Consider the following 13,062-nt stretch of genomic DNA (forward strand, 5'->3'; position numbering starts at 1 on the left):
CAAATTGGTATCCCAACCTCCTGAAAATATATTTTCTGTTAACTGAACCTGGAGACTCAGGGAAATCTCTGTGACTTAAACATTAGCAATTTTGCTTCTGGGGTCTGGGGACCCTCAGGGGTCCTTGGAGGGGTACCAGGGGGTCCCCAGCAAAATTAATGAATATAGCATCACAATCATTTCAACCACTTTAACCATATTTTATACTTTGGCTATTCAAAAATAGCAGATCTACTATTTTAGAAAAATTGTGATATGTGTGTGATATATATATATATATATATATATATATATATATATATATATATATATATATATATATATATATATATATATATATATATATATAATATATACACACACACACACACACACACACACACACACACACACACACACAAATCCTCTCTTCTGGGGGTCCCTCAGACTACAAATGTAATACCCCTTTAAGTGGTTGGGAACATAGATATATCTATGGTTGGGAAAACGTTGTGTCCTTGCGTCAGCGCGGTTGCCTGACAACCAATTGGCCAATGACAGGTCGACCGTCTCTCCGGGCTATGGTCTCTTTACAAGTTCATCTCTTCGATAGACCAATCAGCTTCGACGATGTTACTTAAAGTGTCACCGTAACCCGCGTCACCAGGCCGTGAAACCAACGTGGTGGAGAGCAGTGTTGCCATGTCCGCTTATTATAAGCGGCTTCGGGCTTACTTTTCTGTAAAGTTGCTTGTATTGGTAGTTGCGGGTTGAGTTTTTTTGGGCTTGTTTTAAAGAGTAGTTGCTTATTTTGGGCTTGGTTTCTAATATTGTTTAAACCAATGGTTCTAAAATATATTTTATGTATTTTAATAAGTATTGTAATTATCCAAGGACCCTCATCTGAAAATATGTTGTGCCAGGGACCCCCCCCCCCATACAAGATATGTGCTGTTAAAATGTTTCAAAAATATAAATGTTTCACTTATTTGTATTTTCTTTATGAAAATAGCAGATCTACAAGCTCACAACGTGTCGCATCGTGACGCGTTGTGAGCTTGTAGATCGGCTATTTTCAAATCTACGGCGTGCTCTTGTAGTCGCTTCTTGTGGGCTTGTTTTCATAGACCTGGTTGCTTATTTCTCTCACACAACCTGGCAACACTGGCGGAGAGGCGTGTCACGTGTGTGTGTACAGTATGCAAGTGTGTGCGTCCCGTGCGTGTGCGTATCTGTGCGTGACATTTGCAGCAGCAACTAGCTAGCAATGGCTCAACTAGAACAGTTGCAGAAAGCTTCATGATATATTATTCAGCCAAATAGCAGGTTATAAGAGTTGTTAACGGTCCATGCAGGGCGGTTTAAGCTAGTTTAGTGCTAAAACATAAAGAAACCCGTCACTTTTGAATGTAACGACAGCTATGAGATGGTAGTTTGTGGACTAGTAGCTGCCGTTAGCTAACACTCTAAAAGAGTCTTTTTAGTTGGTCAAATCAAATGGAATAAGTAGAAGCTAACAGCAGCATTCATTCACAGCCAAGGTTGGTGTCTCTGTTCTCGTTGACATGTTGTGAATGTCTCGGCCTAATGTTTGCCGGCGGTGAAACGAGGGTACATGATGTGTTTTGCTGTACATTGCCGCATGGTGGGACGTTAAAGAAGCCAGTACATAGGGTTTGACATTAGCATTAGCTAGCTTAGCTCTGCTGCTGTCCCCTTTTTTTTTGCTCTCATTTTTAGTTCTCCAGTCAGTGTCCCACCAGCCCACCACCACGCTGACTTACACGGACAGGGGTCGTGTTGTTGAACCCGTCCAGGCGTGTTCTGGTAAACTTGGGAGCAAGGTTTTTTTTGTTTTGTTTTGTTTATTTAGTTTGGTGTGAGCAAAAGGAGAAGAACCAAAAAGATGCTGCTCTCTCTGGTAGTGCACACATACTCGCTGCGCTACTGGTTCCCTGCCACGGTCATGCTGGGGACGGCACCGGCTTACCTGCTGTCATGGGGGGTCTGGAAGGTGCTGTCCACCCTGCTGCCTGTCAGGGTGTACCACAGGGTGGACGACCGGCTGTACTGTATCTACCAGAGCATGGTCCTGTTCTTCTTTGAGAACTACACAGGGGTGGAGGTAGGTACAACAGCACCTTACTTTACTGTACTATTACTGCAGGGTTTGTAGCTTTGGATTAAGAGACTATCATGTATGTATTTTATTGAGTCTCGATCAAATGCATCCATGATAGTCTTGATCCAAGGCTATAGGCTTCTTTGAGAACTACACAGGAGTGGAGGTAGGTAAACCAATCACCTTACTTTACTGTAGGGCAATGGTTCTCAAACTTATACATTTCAAGGTCTCCCCTTAACTCTGACAGTATACAAATGGTTCCATTTGTACACTGTCAGAGTTACAGACGTGTAAGGGTCAATTTAACCCCCCCCCCCCCCTCAAGGAACCCAGAGAGGCTCTGGAATGCACTTTTGAGAACCACTGTAGGATGGCAAACATGGCTGTCTCTGGTATGCCGATTGGGGATTAAACATAATGTGCTTAAAACGACACAGGAAGCTGTTTGAATAACAGGTTCACCGCAAACCGTGCCAGAACAGATTGATGTGACACGTGCTTCCTGTGCTGGTGTGGAAATTACTTCTATTTTTTTTTAAACTAAAGCCCATTCTGACAAGCTGACTAGATGTCTGCATTCTTATGCCACGCCTTGTGCAGCAGGTGTGTAGTGTACTAGGGTGTGCATATACAGTATATAAATATATCTGTGTGTGTGTGTGTGTGTGTGTGTGTGTGTGTGTGTGTGTGTGTGTATTTATGTATGTATATATATACACACACACACACACACATACACATGTGTGTGTGTGTGTGTGTGTGTGTGTGTGAGAGCACTGGAAAATAGATCCCAGTATTGCACATGATAAATTGGTAATATGGAACGCCTATTTGGGTAAAGTGTTTATCGTCAGAACTAGGCCAAATCGATAGCTTAGATGGGAGTCATCACGTCTTCCTGCAAAGGTGCGAGCTGAGCAGATTTTCTATTTGTAAGCATGGGCAGAATCTATCTTGACTGGCGCACTGGGACGCTACACAAACCTTAAGGTTGCTTGTGTTCCTAAAAGCTTTTCATGTTGGTTATAATAGTGTCTTAACTCTTTTTTTTATTAAATAGGCTGTCTGTGAATAATGAAGTGTGGGGTTATTTTAACCTGCTGTTATTCACCTCTCCCCAGATTGTTATATATGGAGATATACCAAAGAACAAAGAGAATGTTGTCTACCTATCAAACCATCAGTGTACAGGTAAGACTCTCAAAGGTTGTGTTTTAAAGGAAGTAAAGTCTGGTTTGGCCAAATTAAAAACCTTGTCTGAATCATTGGCCTTCTCTTCCAGCGGACTGGATAATTGCTGACATGTTGGCCATTAGGCAGGACGCCATCGGTCATGTGAGATATGTTCTTAAAGATGGACTCAAGTGGTTACCATTGTATGGATGGTATTTCTCTCAGGTACTATACATATTACTGGCCTGGTGACTCTGTACATACAGTATTCACTCTCATATACACTGTTGATAATTATCTATTATCTCATCTTGCTGTTTGAAACTGCAGTGTACAAATCAACTTGTTATTTCTGTTCAGCATGGAGGTGTTTATGTCAAACGAAGTGCCAGGTTTGATGTGAGGGCCATGACAAAGAAGCTGCACTCTCAAACTGAATCAGGAACACCAGTAAGTAAAGTTAGGCTTTTGAACCAAAACTTGCACCGCCATAGGAATATGGAGGTCACTTAAAAACCCAAACCTTCACCACATAGAATGGAGATCTAATGTAAACCAGATCTTTCACCACATAGGAACATGGAGATCCATTGTAAACCAAACCATTCACCACATACTGTATAGTACGAACATGGAACATGGATCCATTGTAAACCAAACAGTTCACCAAATACAGTACGAACATGGAGATCTATTGTAAACCAAACTTTTAATCACATAGGAACATGGAGAGCTATATACTTCGTTGTACAACGAATAGTGAAAATAGCACAAAAAAAACTGTGGGTATATACTGTATAAAGTATTTTGTAAATGTGTTATAATAAGAAACAAAATGTAATCCACCACCTGTCCCTTGGAGACCGGTAATGCCAAATTACAAGGAGTGCTGACAAAAGGAAATAAAACAAAGATATCTTATGATAATTCTGACCATTGGTTAAAAACCGAAAGTTATTTAGAGTTATGATTCATGTTTCTTCACTACATCCAAAGTTTAAGTTTGAATGCCTTTTGGAAAACGTCCTTTATTTGACCATGCGCTTATATTTCTCCAGATGTATCTCGTCATCTTCCCAGAAGGAACCCGGTATAATCCAGAACTCAAGAATGTGATCACTGACAGTCAGGCTTTTGCTGCAAAGGAAGGTAGTAGCAATATTATCACTCTAAAGTTGTTGTTTTTTTTGTTGCTGAATTTATAGTACTAGTACTGTACAATGATGAGTTTGTTGGTGCCTGCATTGCATGGTTTCCTCCACTGTCGGTGTGTGACTGAGTGAATGTAATGCACATTGTAAAGCGATTTGGAGAAAGGCACTGCTGTACATATATGAAACATTTTATACACCCCTTCTATTCTAAAAATGTTTGTGACAGGAATTCTTCTTGTCAGAATTGGATTAGGAATTAAGGTATCACATGGTTACGTACGTACCCTATTCCCACACTCTTGAGTATGCTATGAGAGTAAAATGTCCTCATCGACAAAACCCTTCATTTGTAAGCCATGGAAATTAAAACAATCACGAATACCAATCAACACTCCTCTTCACTATTGATTAATTATGTGATACAGACAGAAACTCTTTGCCTCTTAACCCATTAACTGCCAGAGGTATTTTCAATTTTTTTTAGCCAGTGCCAGACATTTTTCATTGAAAAAAAAAAAGTACTCGGGAGCCGAGATACAGAATTTTAAAGTTTTAAGTTAACAAGGAAGTGGATAGGAGTCTAGATCTTCTAAAAATCATATCTCCTTGGTCTTTGGGTCAAATTGAAAAAAAAATATATATATATAAAAAAAAAAGTTCACGTAGATCTACGCGATTGGCACGTGGCGGCTTTAAATAGGTTCGCGTAGATCTACGTGATTGGCAGTGAATCAGTTAATCACGGTTTGCTCAGCATCATTGTACATAAAATGGGTATTGGGGGTGGCAGTGGCTCAGGAAGTAGAGCGGCCTTCTTGAAACCGGAAGGTTCCTGGTTCGATCACTGGCATCTCCTTCGCATCAAAGTGTCCTTGAGTAAGACACTGAAATAATTACAAGCACGTTTAATCCTTGTAAAATATGTACAATCTTATAGGGTAGATGGTTAGCCACTTATTTAATCAAGAGCTTTGACTGTCATCAGATCTTGACGTTAGCAAATCTGGCTATTAAAACCTCTGCATGTGCATAAGATTTTTGGGACCGAATATTTTCATGGAGAGTGACTTCCCTGATGGCAGGTCCTTCTGCAGTTATGACACAATTAAGGAGAGAAACCTCCAGGTGTTCATGTAATTTGTACTGCATGCTAGCCTTGCCAGTCTATCTCCTAAACGTGGCAAGGCAGTGGAACGTGGTACCCACGACTCCTTCATTTGTCAAAACGGCAGCACAGCGACACATCTTCAGGAGGGCCCACTGCAGGATCCGGAGTCATTTCCTGAGTGATTCGTTAAATCATTATTCATAAAGTATTCCAACGTCAAACATTTTGGTAGGATTTGTGTACTAGCTAACAAAGGTTATCCCCTTACGGATTACCCATAACCCCACTGGCAAACCATGCAACTTTGCAGGAGTGCAGGTACCACGGTGCCCAAATATGCACACGGGACACAGCAGAGCACTGTGTCGGACTGCTTCGATCTGTGGGGGGCTATGCTGTACATGCCAGAGAACAGTATTCTAGCCTGTGGGGTTCTACACAATATTGTGCTGGATTACGGGTTGTTTCAATTCCGATGCAACCACAGAGCTGTGAACAGCACAGCCCTCACTGAGGGCTATACGACAGAGACGGGACCTAATTTATCGCTTCTTAAATTATGTTTGGCAGCAAAATAGGCATTTCAATACCGGAAACGCACAATGTTTAGTCAACTATTGTTATTTATGTGATCCAAGTAACTCTTAAATCACAACCATGAGTATCAGCTGCCCCATTATTCTTTGTAAACCGCTCTGGCGGTTGCACCTGTGTGCATGACATTATCTGCTTTCAGTGTGGTTAGTGGCGTTAGAGGAACTAGGCCGATGCCCATTGGGAACAATGCTGTTCAAAACGCATGCCCCTCTGGTTAATTCATACCCGTGGTACCTGTTGTCAGAGTACTTAGTGCAGTACCCATTATCATAATACTTGGAGGCCAGTCTATGACATCGGTATTATGACGTTATATTGATGAAATCTGTTATCTCCATATATGTGCATAAAAGAGACATAGACAGAGTATAATGAAATGCTTATTTCCAATGTGGTCCGGCAAAATATAAATAATATTAATATAATAAATTATTAAATTAAATGTGCAAGATTTACATAACACGCAGCACGTCACAGCACCTGACACAGGTTAAAACAAAAACTCAAAAAACAAACTTATCCTAAAAACTAAAATAATAAACTAAAATAAGATATCTACCATTAAGACTTCAAATAAACTTGCCTCCCCAACCTCCAACCTTTTCCATAAATACAATGCATTACAGTAGGTGGGTTTTGGAGGTGCTGTAAATGATGTTTTTTCATTGGAACAAGGTTATTTTTGTAAGTACAGAGATTGTGGGATTTTCACTTCTGATCTGACCGACTTCCCACTAGGCCCTTGGGTCTTTTGAGATACTCACAACAACAAATATGAAGTCGATCGGTTGGCTGGTTCTCGACATATGCAGGAGAAAGACGGACACACAGAGAGAGATTCCGTGCATTTATAGAGCGATGGTTTTGCTTCTACTCAATAATGGAACAAAAAAAACTACTATTTGGCTGTCCTGAAGGTGACCCAATTACATGGGCCAATGGGATTTTGGATAGAATTAAGCTGTAGGATTTACTTGCTGACAAATGGTGACAAATTAAATTCCATAAGCAGTAAAGGAATAATGTATAATCCTCATGCATTGTGGAATCAGTGTGTCTGATCATCACAGCTGCTGTGTCTCTTATAAGAAAATATGTCTCCAAAGAAGATGGTGAATTATTGCCTTGGCTTACTCTTCTTCCCTAGGACTGGCTGTTTTGAAGCACACTCTAACACCCCGAATGAGAGCCTGTCACGTCGCCATAGAGGCCATGAAAGACCACTTGGACGCCGTGTATGACGTCACGGTTGCATATGAGGGAACACTGACTGCCACTGGTCAAAGACGACCTGCTCCATCGATGCCAGGTGAGCAGGGCTTAAAGAAGAGCTTCTTGAAGTTCTCCATCTAACAGACTTAATTTAAGAGGATGTTTCCCAGGTTTGGGTCGCGGGCCAATTCTTATGGGTCGCAAGTAAATATTTTTTCAAATAATAACAAACTATCAGTACATTATATCAGTGAAGGTCAAATACTTAACACCCTCAGCCAATAACAGCTAGTCTTTCTATCAGTCTCTTGCATCACAGTCTAAACTTTCCTCCTGGCTGCCAAGGAATTGACCTGTCATTCGTTATCCTATCCAATCCAATCCACTTTATTTATATAGCACATTTCACAACCAGGGTTTACAAAGTGCTGTACAGAAAATCATGCAAAATACTCTGTTAAAACATGCTAAAAACACAGAAATCACCAGCAAAAAACACACAAAAAACAAATAAGACATAGACCACAGAAACTCTCAAGCGGGGTTAAAACACCCTCAGTTATCAGTTGTGCAACAGCATGTACTGTAGTATATTCCTACGTAAATAACACATCGCACAGATTACCTATTAACTGAAAATAGGAGGCGTTCAGTGTTCCTGTAAATGTAGTTTCTGTGTTGTGGAATTTAGATTTTTCTTGGTTCCCAGCCCCAGTTTGAAAAGAAATGGTGTTGTGAAAAAAACATCCTGTTGACTCGGGGAATAATCATACGTAGATGTAGATGTCTCTAATAAACAGAAGAGGAAGACTACAAAAGAACGTTTCTCATCACGCACTTCCCAGCCACATTTTTTGAAGGTGACTGTTGTAAAGGAAGTGGAGATGGTTGAAAGTTTGATCTTCATTTTGGAATGTTTTCCAAACCTTGAGCCTTTTCCAGTAATGTAATATCTTTGAAAATATTCTCTAACAATCTTTTTTATATATACTTAAGAATGGAATACTCTAATTGAGAAATATTTGTGAAATAGAATAATTACTGTATTAATATGAAATCTCTCAAATGTATGTCTTAAATATTAAGGAACAATATACGGATTCTACAAAAAAACGAATAAAAAAAGCTTTCAATTTATCCGAATGTGATAAAGGACATCCTTGCAAACATACCATGTTTCACGTTGACGTTTGATGTCATGTTAAATCAAGGTCATATGCATCGATTTGGATGCTCCATGGGACCAAGGGGAACCATAAGGGTTTGTCTTTTAATGCCATGGGAGCGTTAAGTATCACATGATGTGTAATTAATATATTGTATTCTGTACATGTTAACCTCATGTTGATTTAATTGCTCATTCTATGATGCCTTTGCTGAAAGGCTTTTCCTGTTTTTGTTTAGGCTTTCATTCATGTTTTCTGTTGGACAGAATTCCTGTGTAAAGAATGCCCGAGAGTCCACATACACTTTGAACGAGTGGATATCAAGGAAATTCCTCAGGAGCCTGTGTTTTTCCGCAGGTGGTTGCACGAGAGATTCGAGGCTAAAGACCGGTGAGTTTAAGCAGCACATTAGACCTGTAAAGCCTATACGTTCTCTATACCAGGGGTATGGCCAAGGACCCCTTAGCTGAGAGAGAGATGAAGTAGGGACCCCCTCTACATATTGTATAAAATTGTGTTGCAGATTAAACTTGTTCATAGATTTCATTACACATAATCTTTTCTATTATTTGTATTGTATTCATGTTAATGTGCATTTTCAGACATTTAACCCACTTAAACCATACTTAGGAAACTTGACATTTGGCTTTGTACTTGGTCTGCTCTCCCCCCCCCCCTCTACTAGCTTGTAGATTTGCTATTTTCTGCAAATGTTCCCCCCAGAATAGGGATGTTAGGGGTTAATGTAAAAGTTTCTGTCACACAAATATTTGGCGGACCCCCTGTAGTAACTCTTGAGAACCCCCTAGCTATACCCTTCAATCCGGGAAAGCATAATGTGTAATTATTTTTGTTGTCAAGGACCCCCAAATTGATACATATTTGGCCCTGGACCCCCATCTAAAAATGTTTTGAAGAGAAGATTTAGTTTTTCTTTGTAATCATAAATTATTCAAAATTTTCAAAACATTGTTCAAAATTTGTTCAAAAATAGCAGATGTACAAGCTCGCAGCGTGGCATGAAGTGACGTTGTGAGCTTGTATATCTGCTATTTTTTAATTGCCAACGTATATATTTTTTTAATAAATATTTCAAGTTTTTCAGAAAACTTTTAGAATCGGCCTCAGGTCTTAATGGGTTATCAGCCAAATGAAATGGATATAGAAATTTAGATATGAACATGCAAGCCTAAAATCATACAATGCTTGTTTTTGTTGTGTTTTCTGTTCATTGAAATGAACAAAAGAAAACCTGAATGAAACGTATGACAGACATGACCAAATCACCATGGTCATTACATATGCAGCATGTAGTGCGTTGCTAAACCAGTCATCATCCAATTATTCTACGATGACTTTGTTAGCTTAGACACCATTTTATTATGATGAATACATTCAGATAATTTACCCTCTTGAATCACAACAAAACATAACTTGTCTAATTTACTTAATCACATATTATAGAAGTCGGGTTAGTAACTTGTGTGCTCCCTTTACTGATCATTTTAAATCAACTGAATTTTATCTGTCTTTTCAAAGGCTGCTAACCACTTTCTATGAATCTGAGGATGCAGACAAAAAATGCAAGTTTCCTGGCAAACCCCACATTTCTCCACTAAGCCTCACAAAGACCTTACCATCAGTGATGATCTTGGGAGCATTGACACTGCCGTTGCTGTTTACTGAGTCAGGCAGGAAACTCTATTTCAGGACCTGGGTCTACGGAACAGTCCTGGGATGGCTCTGGGTGCATGTTAGTCCATGAGGAACAAGAAATAAAGAATGCCATTATATGGTGCACAGAAGGTATGGAAACATCTTGCCATTTTCCTAGACTACAACAAGAGCGATATCGAAGCAAAGCCATGTTTGTAAAGACTTGGAGATTATCCCATACTTCTGCCTCACCGTCTACCTTCAACTGTAAGCTGAATGGAGAGAAAGAGAGATGCTTAGCTGCTTGTGCTACTTATTCACTTGCATTCTCTGGATTTGCTGCCTGATATGGTGAAAAAATGTAAACAGATTTGTTGAGATGCATTACTTTTCTTGAATATTCCCCTAGAACCTCAACATTAAAATAAAAAAAATAGATACAAACCTCCCTTTGGATATTAATCCCATTTCATTGCCAAGATTTAGCCAAATCTGTATTCTTGCATGCTCAGAGACCCAATCAACCTCATCAATCTACGGTCAGGTATAAGACTTAATGTTTATGAGCACACATGCTCAAATTGACCACAATCATCCATATCATTGACAAAGTTTTGATGTCTCACTAATCATAACAATACCTCAGATTTATATAGCGCTTTTCTAAGTACTCGTCGCTTTACATGGGAAACAAATAAAGAGAAACAACTTTATTAGGTAAAAGAATAAAATAATTTGCTAAAAGTAAAAACAAAGGGGGTTCGGGCTTAGCTCGGGAAAGCAATTCTGAAGAGGTGGGTTTAGGAGCCATTTTTGACAGATGGGAGGGTTAGGGAGTGCGTTCCACAGGGAGGGGGCAGAAACTGAAGGCGCCCTATCACCCCAAGTTGATGGTTGGCATCACCAAACCCGAGAGATAGGGAGGGGAAATTCTCAGGGGATGTGATGGTGGAGGAGGTCGGAGAAGTAGGGGGGAACTAGGTTGTTTGGGGGGCCTTGTAGGTGGTGAGGACTATTCTGGAGTCAATTATTTGTTTGACCAGGAGCCAGTAAAGGTCTTGGAGAATCACTATCATCTGCTTTTCCACTGATGCCATGTCCCATTTCAGGAGGATTATGCACTTTGCATTGTTTGAAGTTGTGTTTTACATAAATACAGTACACTTTCTAGCATACACAGGCTAGCTTGAGTTCATAAACACTCATTTTTATTGACTGGCCTAGGCGTTCAAAGTGATGTCACACAGTCAAGTTCACTTTGAAAATGTACTGTAGTCCTAGAAATTATACTTCTAACATGCAAGCCAGATTGTTTGCTAGAGTAAAATGTCTGATTGCAGCTACAGATATCTGGGCCAGTTAATATTGATTATTTGTGTGCTCAATGTGAACTGTATTACAATCAAATGTTCTGCCATGGTGACATATTTTATTAAGTGTAAATTGTTAAAATGTTGCCAAGACCTTGTGTAATTGCAAAGGCATCGTTGACATAAGTTGAGCAATACATCATATACAGTATATGTTTTTTTTTTTTGCATCAGTAATGCTCTTTTGATTCATATTATATTTTTGCCTCAATGCGCATATATATATATATATATATATATATATATATATCTTTTTTTTTCTTCTAAAAAGCTTTGCCAGTACCAGATATTTTGTATGGCTATGCTACTATGTTCTGTTACAAATAACACAAAAGTATCTACTGAGCAAAATGTTGACGATGCCATTTTGAGAGTATGCTGCATTAATTTCCCTTTGCCAATGAAGCCATCTGTATTATATGCATCACTGTATTGTAAAATGCACTTGTATGTCCAATGTCCATTCAGATTTATTATGATAAAAAAAAAACTTTACTTTTTCCACTTGTCACTTTACATATATTGGCATTCTTATCCTATCGTATTTGTTTGATTTATCTAATGGGTCATTATTTTTACATGTCATAAGAGTACCTCACTTGAATAATCCTTCCTTGTTAAATGACCCTTCTCAGCCATTTTATATCCATTTTTATTCTCTCAAGTTTAGATTGTAATTCATCAGGAAATTCAATGTAGACACTATTTAAATGCCAATTGTTCCCAGAAATGTGTGCCTTCTATTTGGATGAGTTGGTCCCATCCAGAGGACCATGTGTCCCGTCATCTTAGGATAGCACCCTCTGCTGGATAGCACTGGAACTGCTGCTCAAAGTGTAGCATTATTGGTCAAGTTGTCTACAGTTCATAGTATTCAAAAACAATGCATTGATTTACACTTTTTGAAGAAAAATGCTGAATCCTTTCAGGGGATGTATGTACATTTTGAATGAGGATGCCAGAGTGAAATAAAGTGTATGTGGGCGGAATCTATGGTTCTATTTATTTTCTCTGAACTGCAATCAATTTTGTTTTACACCCTCTTGGGTGTTGTATTGCAGGCTAGTCAACTGTCTGGAAACCTGATTATTTAAACCTAACCACTTAAACCCCAGCACCGGTATTGTGGGGCAAGCTCACAACGCGACCCGTTGCGTCGCATTGTGAGCTTGCATGTCGATCGGCTATTTTCAGCGAAAGCTTTCCCCACAGAAAACAGAAAATACACTAGTATTAAGCCCTGAGGGACTCCGGTTACCAATATGGGGTTGAAGTGGTTAAAATTATGTTTTACTGAACGGTTTAATAACAAGTTATACAAGTTTATTATGTACAATGTAGGGCACAGTAGTATGATTTTTTTGTTTTTGTTTTTGTTTTAATGACAAATAAGCAAAATATGTCAAAGTTTTTAAAATGATTTTCAGTTCTGTATCTTTCAAGGCAGTAGATTTGACTGAAGGCAGGCGGTGCATGCGCAGTACTATCAGTATATATATCCCATTGACCAGAGGAACCGTTG

General features: G+C 39.3%; 1 protein-coding gene across 3 annotated transcripts; it reads left to right on the forward strand.

The window, feature by feature from the left end:
* Positions 1-1,216: 1,216 nt before the first annotated feature.
* Positions 1,217-12,520, forward strand: agpat5 (1-acylglycerol-3-phosphate O-acyltransferase 5 (lysophosphatidic acid acyltransferase, epsilon)). 3 transcript variants are annotated; one of them, XM_080449879.1, is made up of 8 exons: positions 1,217-2,104; positions 3,226-3,295; positions 3,387-3,502; positions 3,608-3,727; positions 4,336-4,426; positions 7,284-7,445; positions 8,781-8,904; positions 10,054-12,520. In XM_080449879.1, the coding sequence occupies exons 1-8, from the start codon at positions 1,886-1,888 to the stop codon at positions 10,277-10,279; spliced, it is 1,128 nt and encodes a 375-aa protein (XP_080306005.1). In that variant the 5' UTR covers positions 1,217-1,885; the 3' UTR covers positions 10,280-12,520. The 3 variants fall into 3 exon arrangements, with proteins under 3 accessions (XP_080306005.1, XP_080306006.1, XP_080306007.1); XM_080449880.1 differs by having other exon boundaries at positions 8,796-8,904; XM_080449881.1 differs by having other exon boundaries at positions 3,638-3,727.
* Positions 12,521-13,062: the final 542 nt, after the last annotated feature.

The sequence above is a fragment of the Gymnoscopelus braueri genome (genome assembly GCF_963280865.1).
Source record: "Gymnoscopelus braueri genome assembly, chromosome: 14".
Lineage (NCBI taxonomy): Eukaryota > Metazoa > Chordata > Actinopteri > Myctophiformes > Myctophidae > Gymnoscopelus > Gymnoscopelus braueri.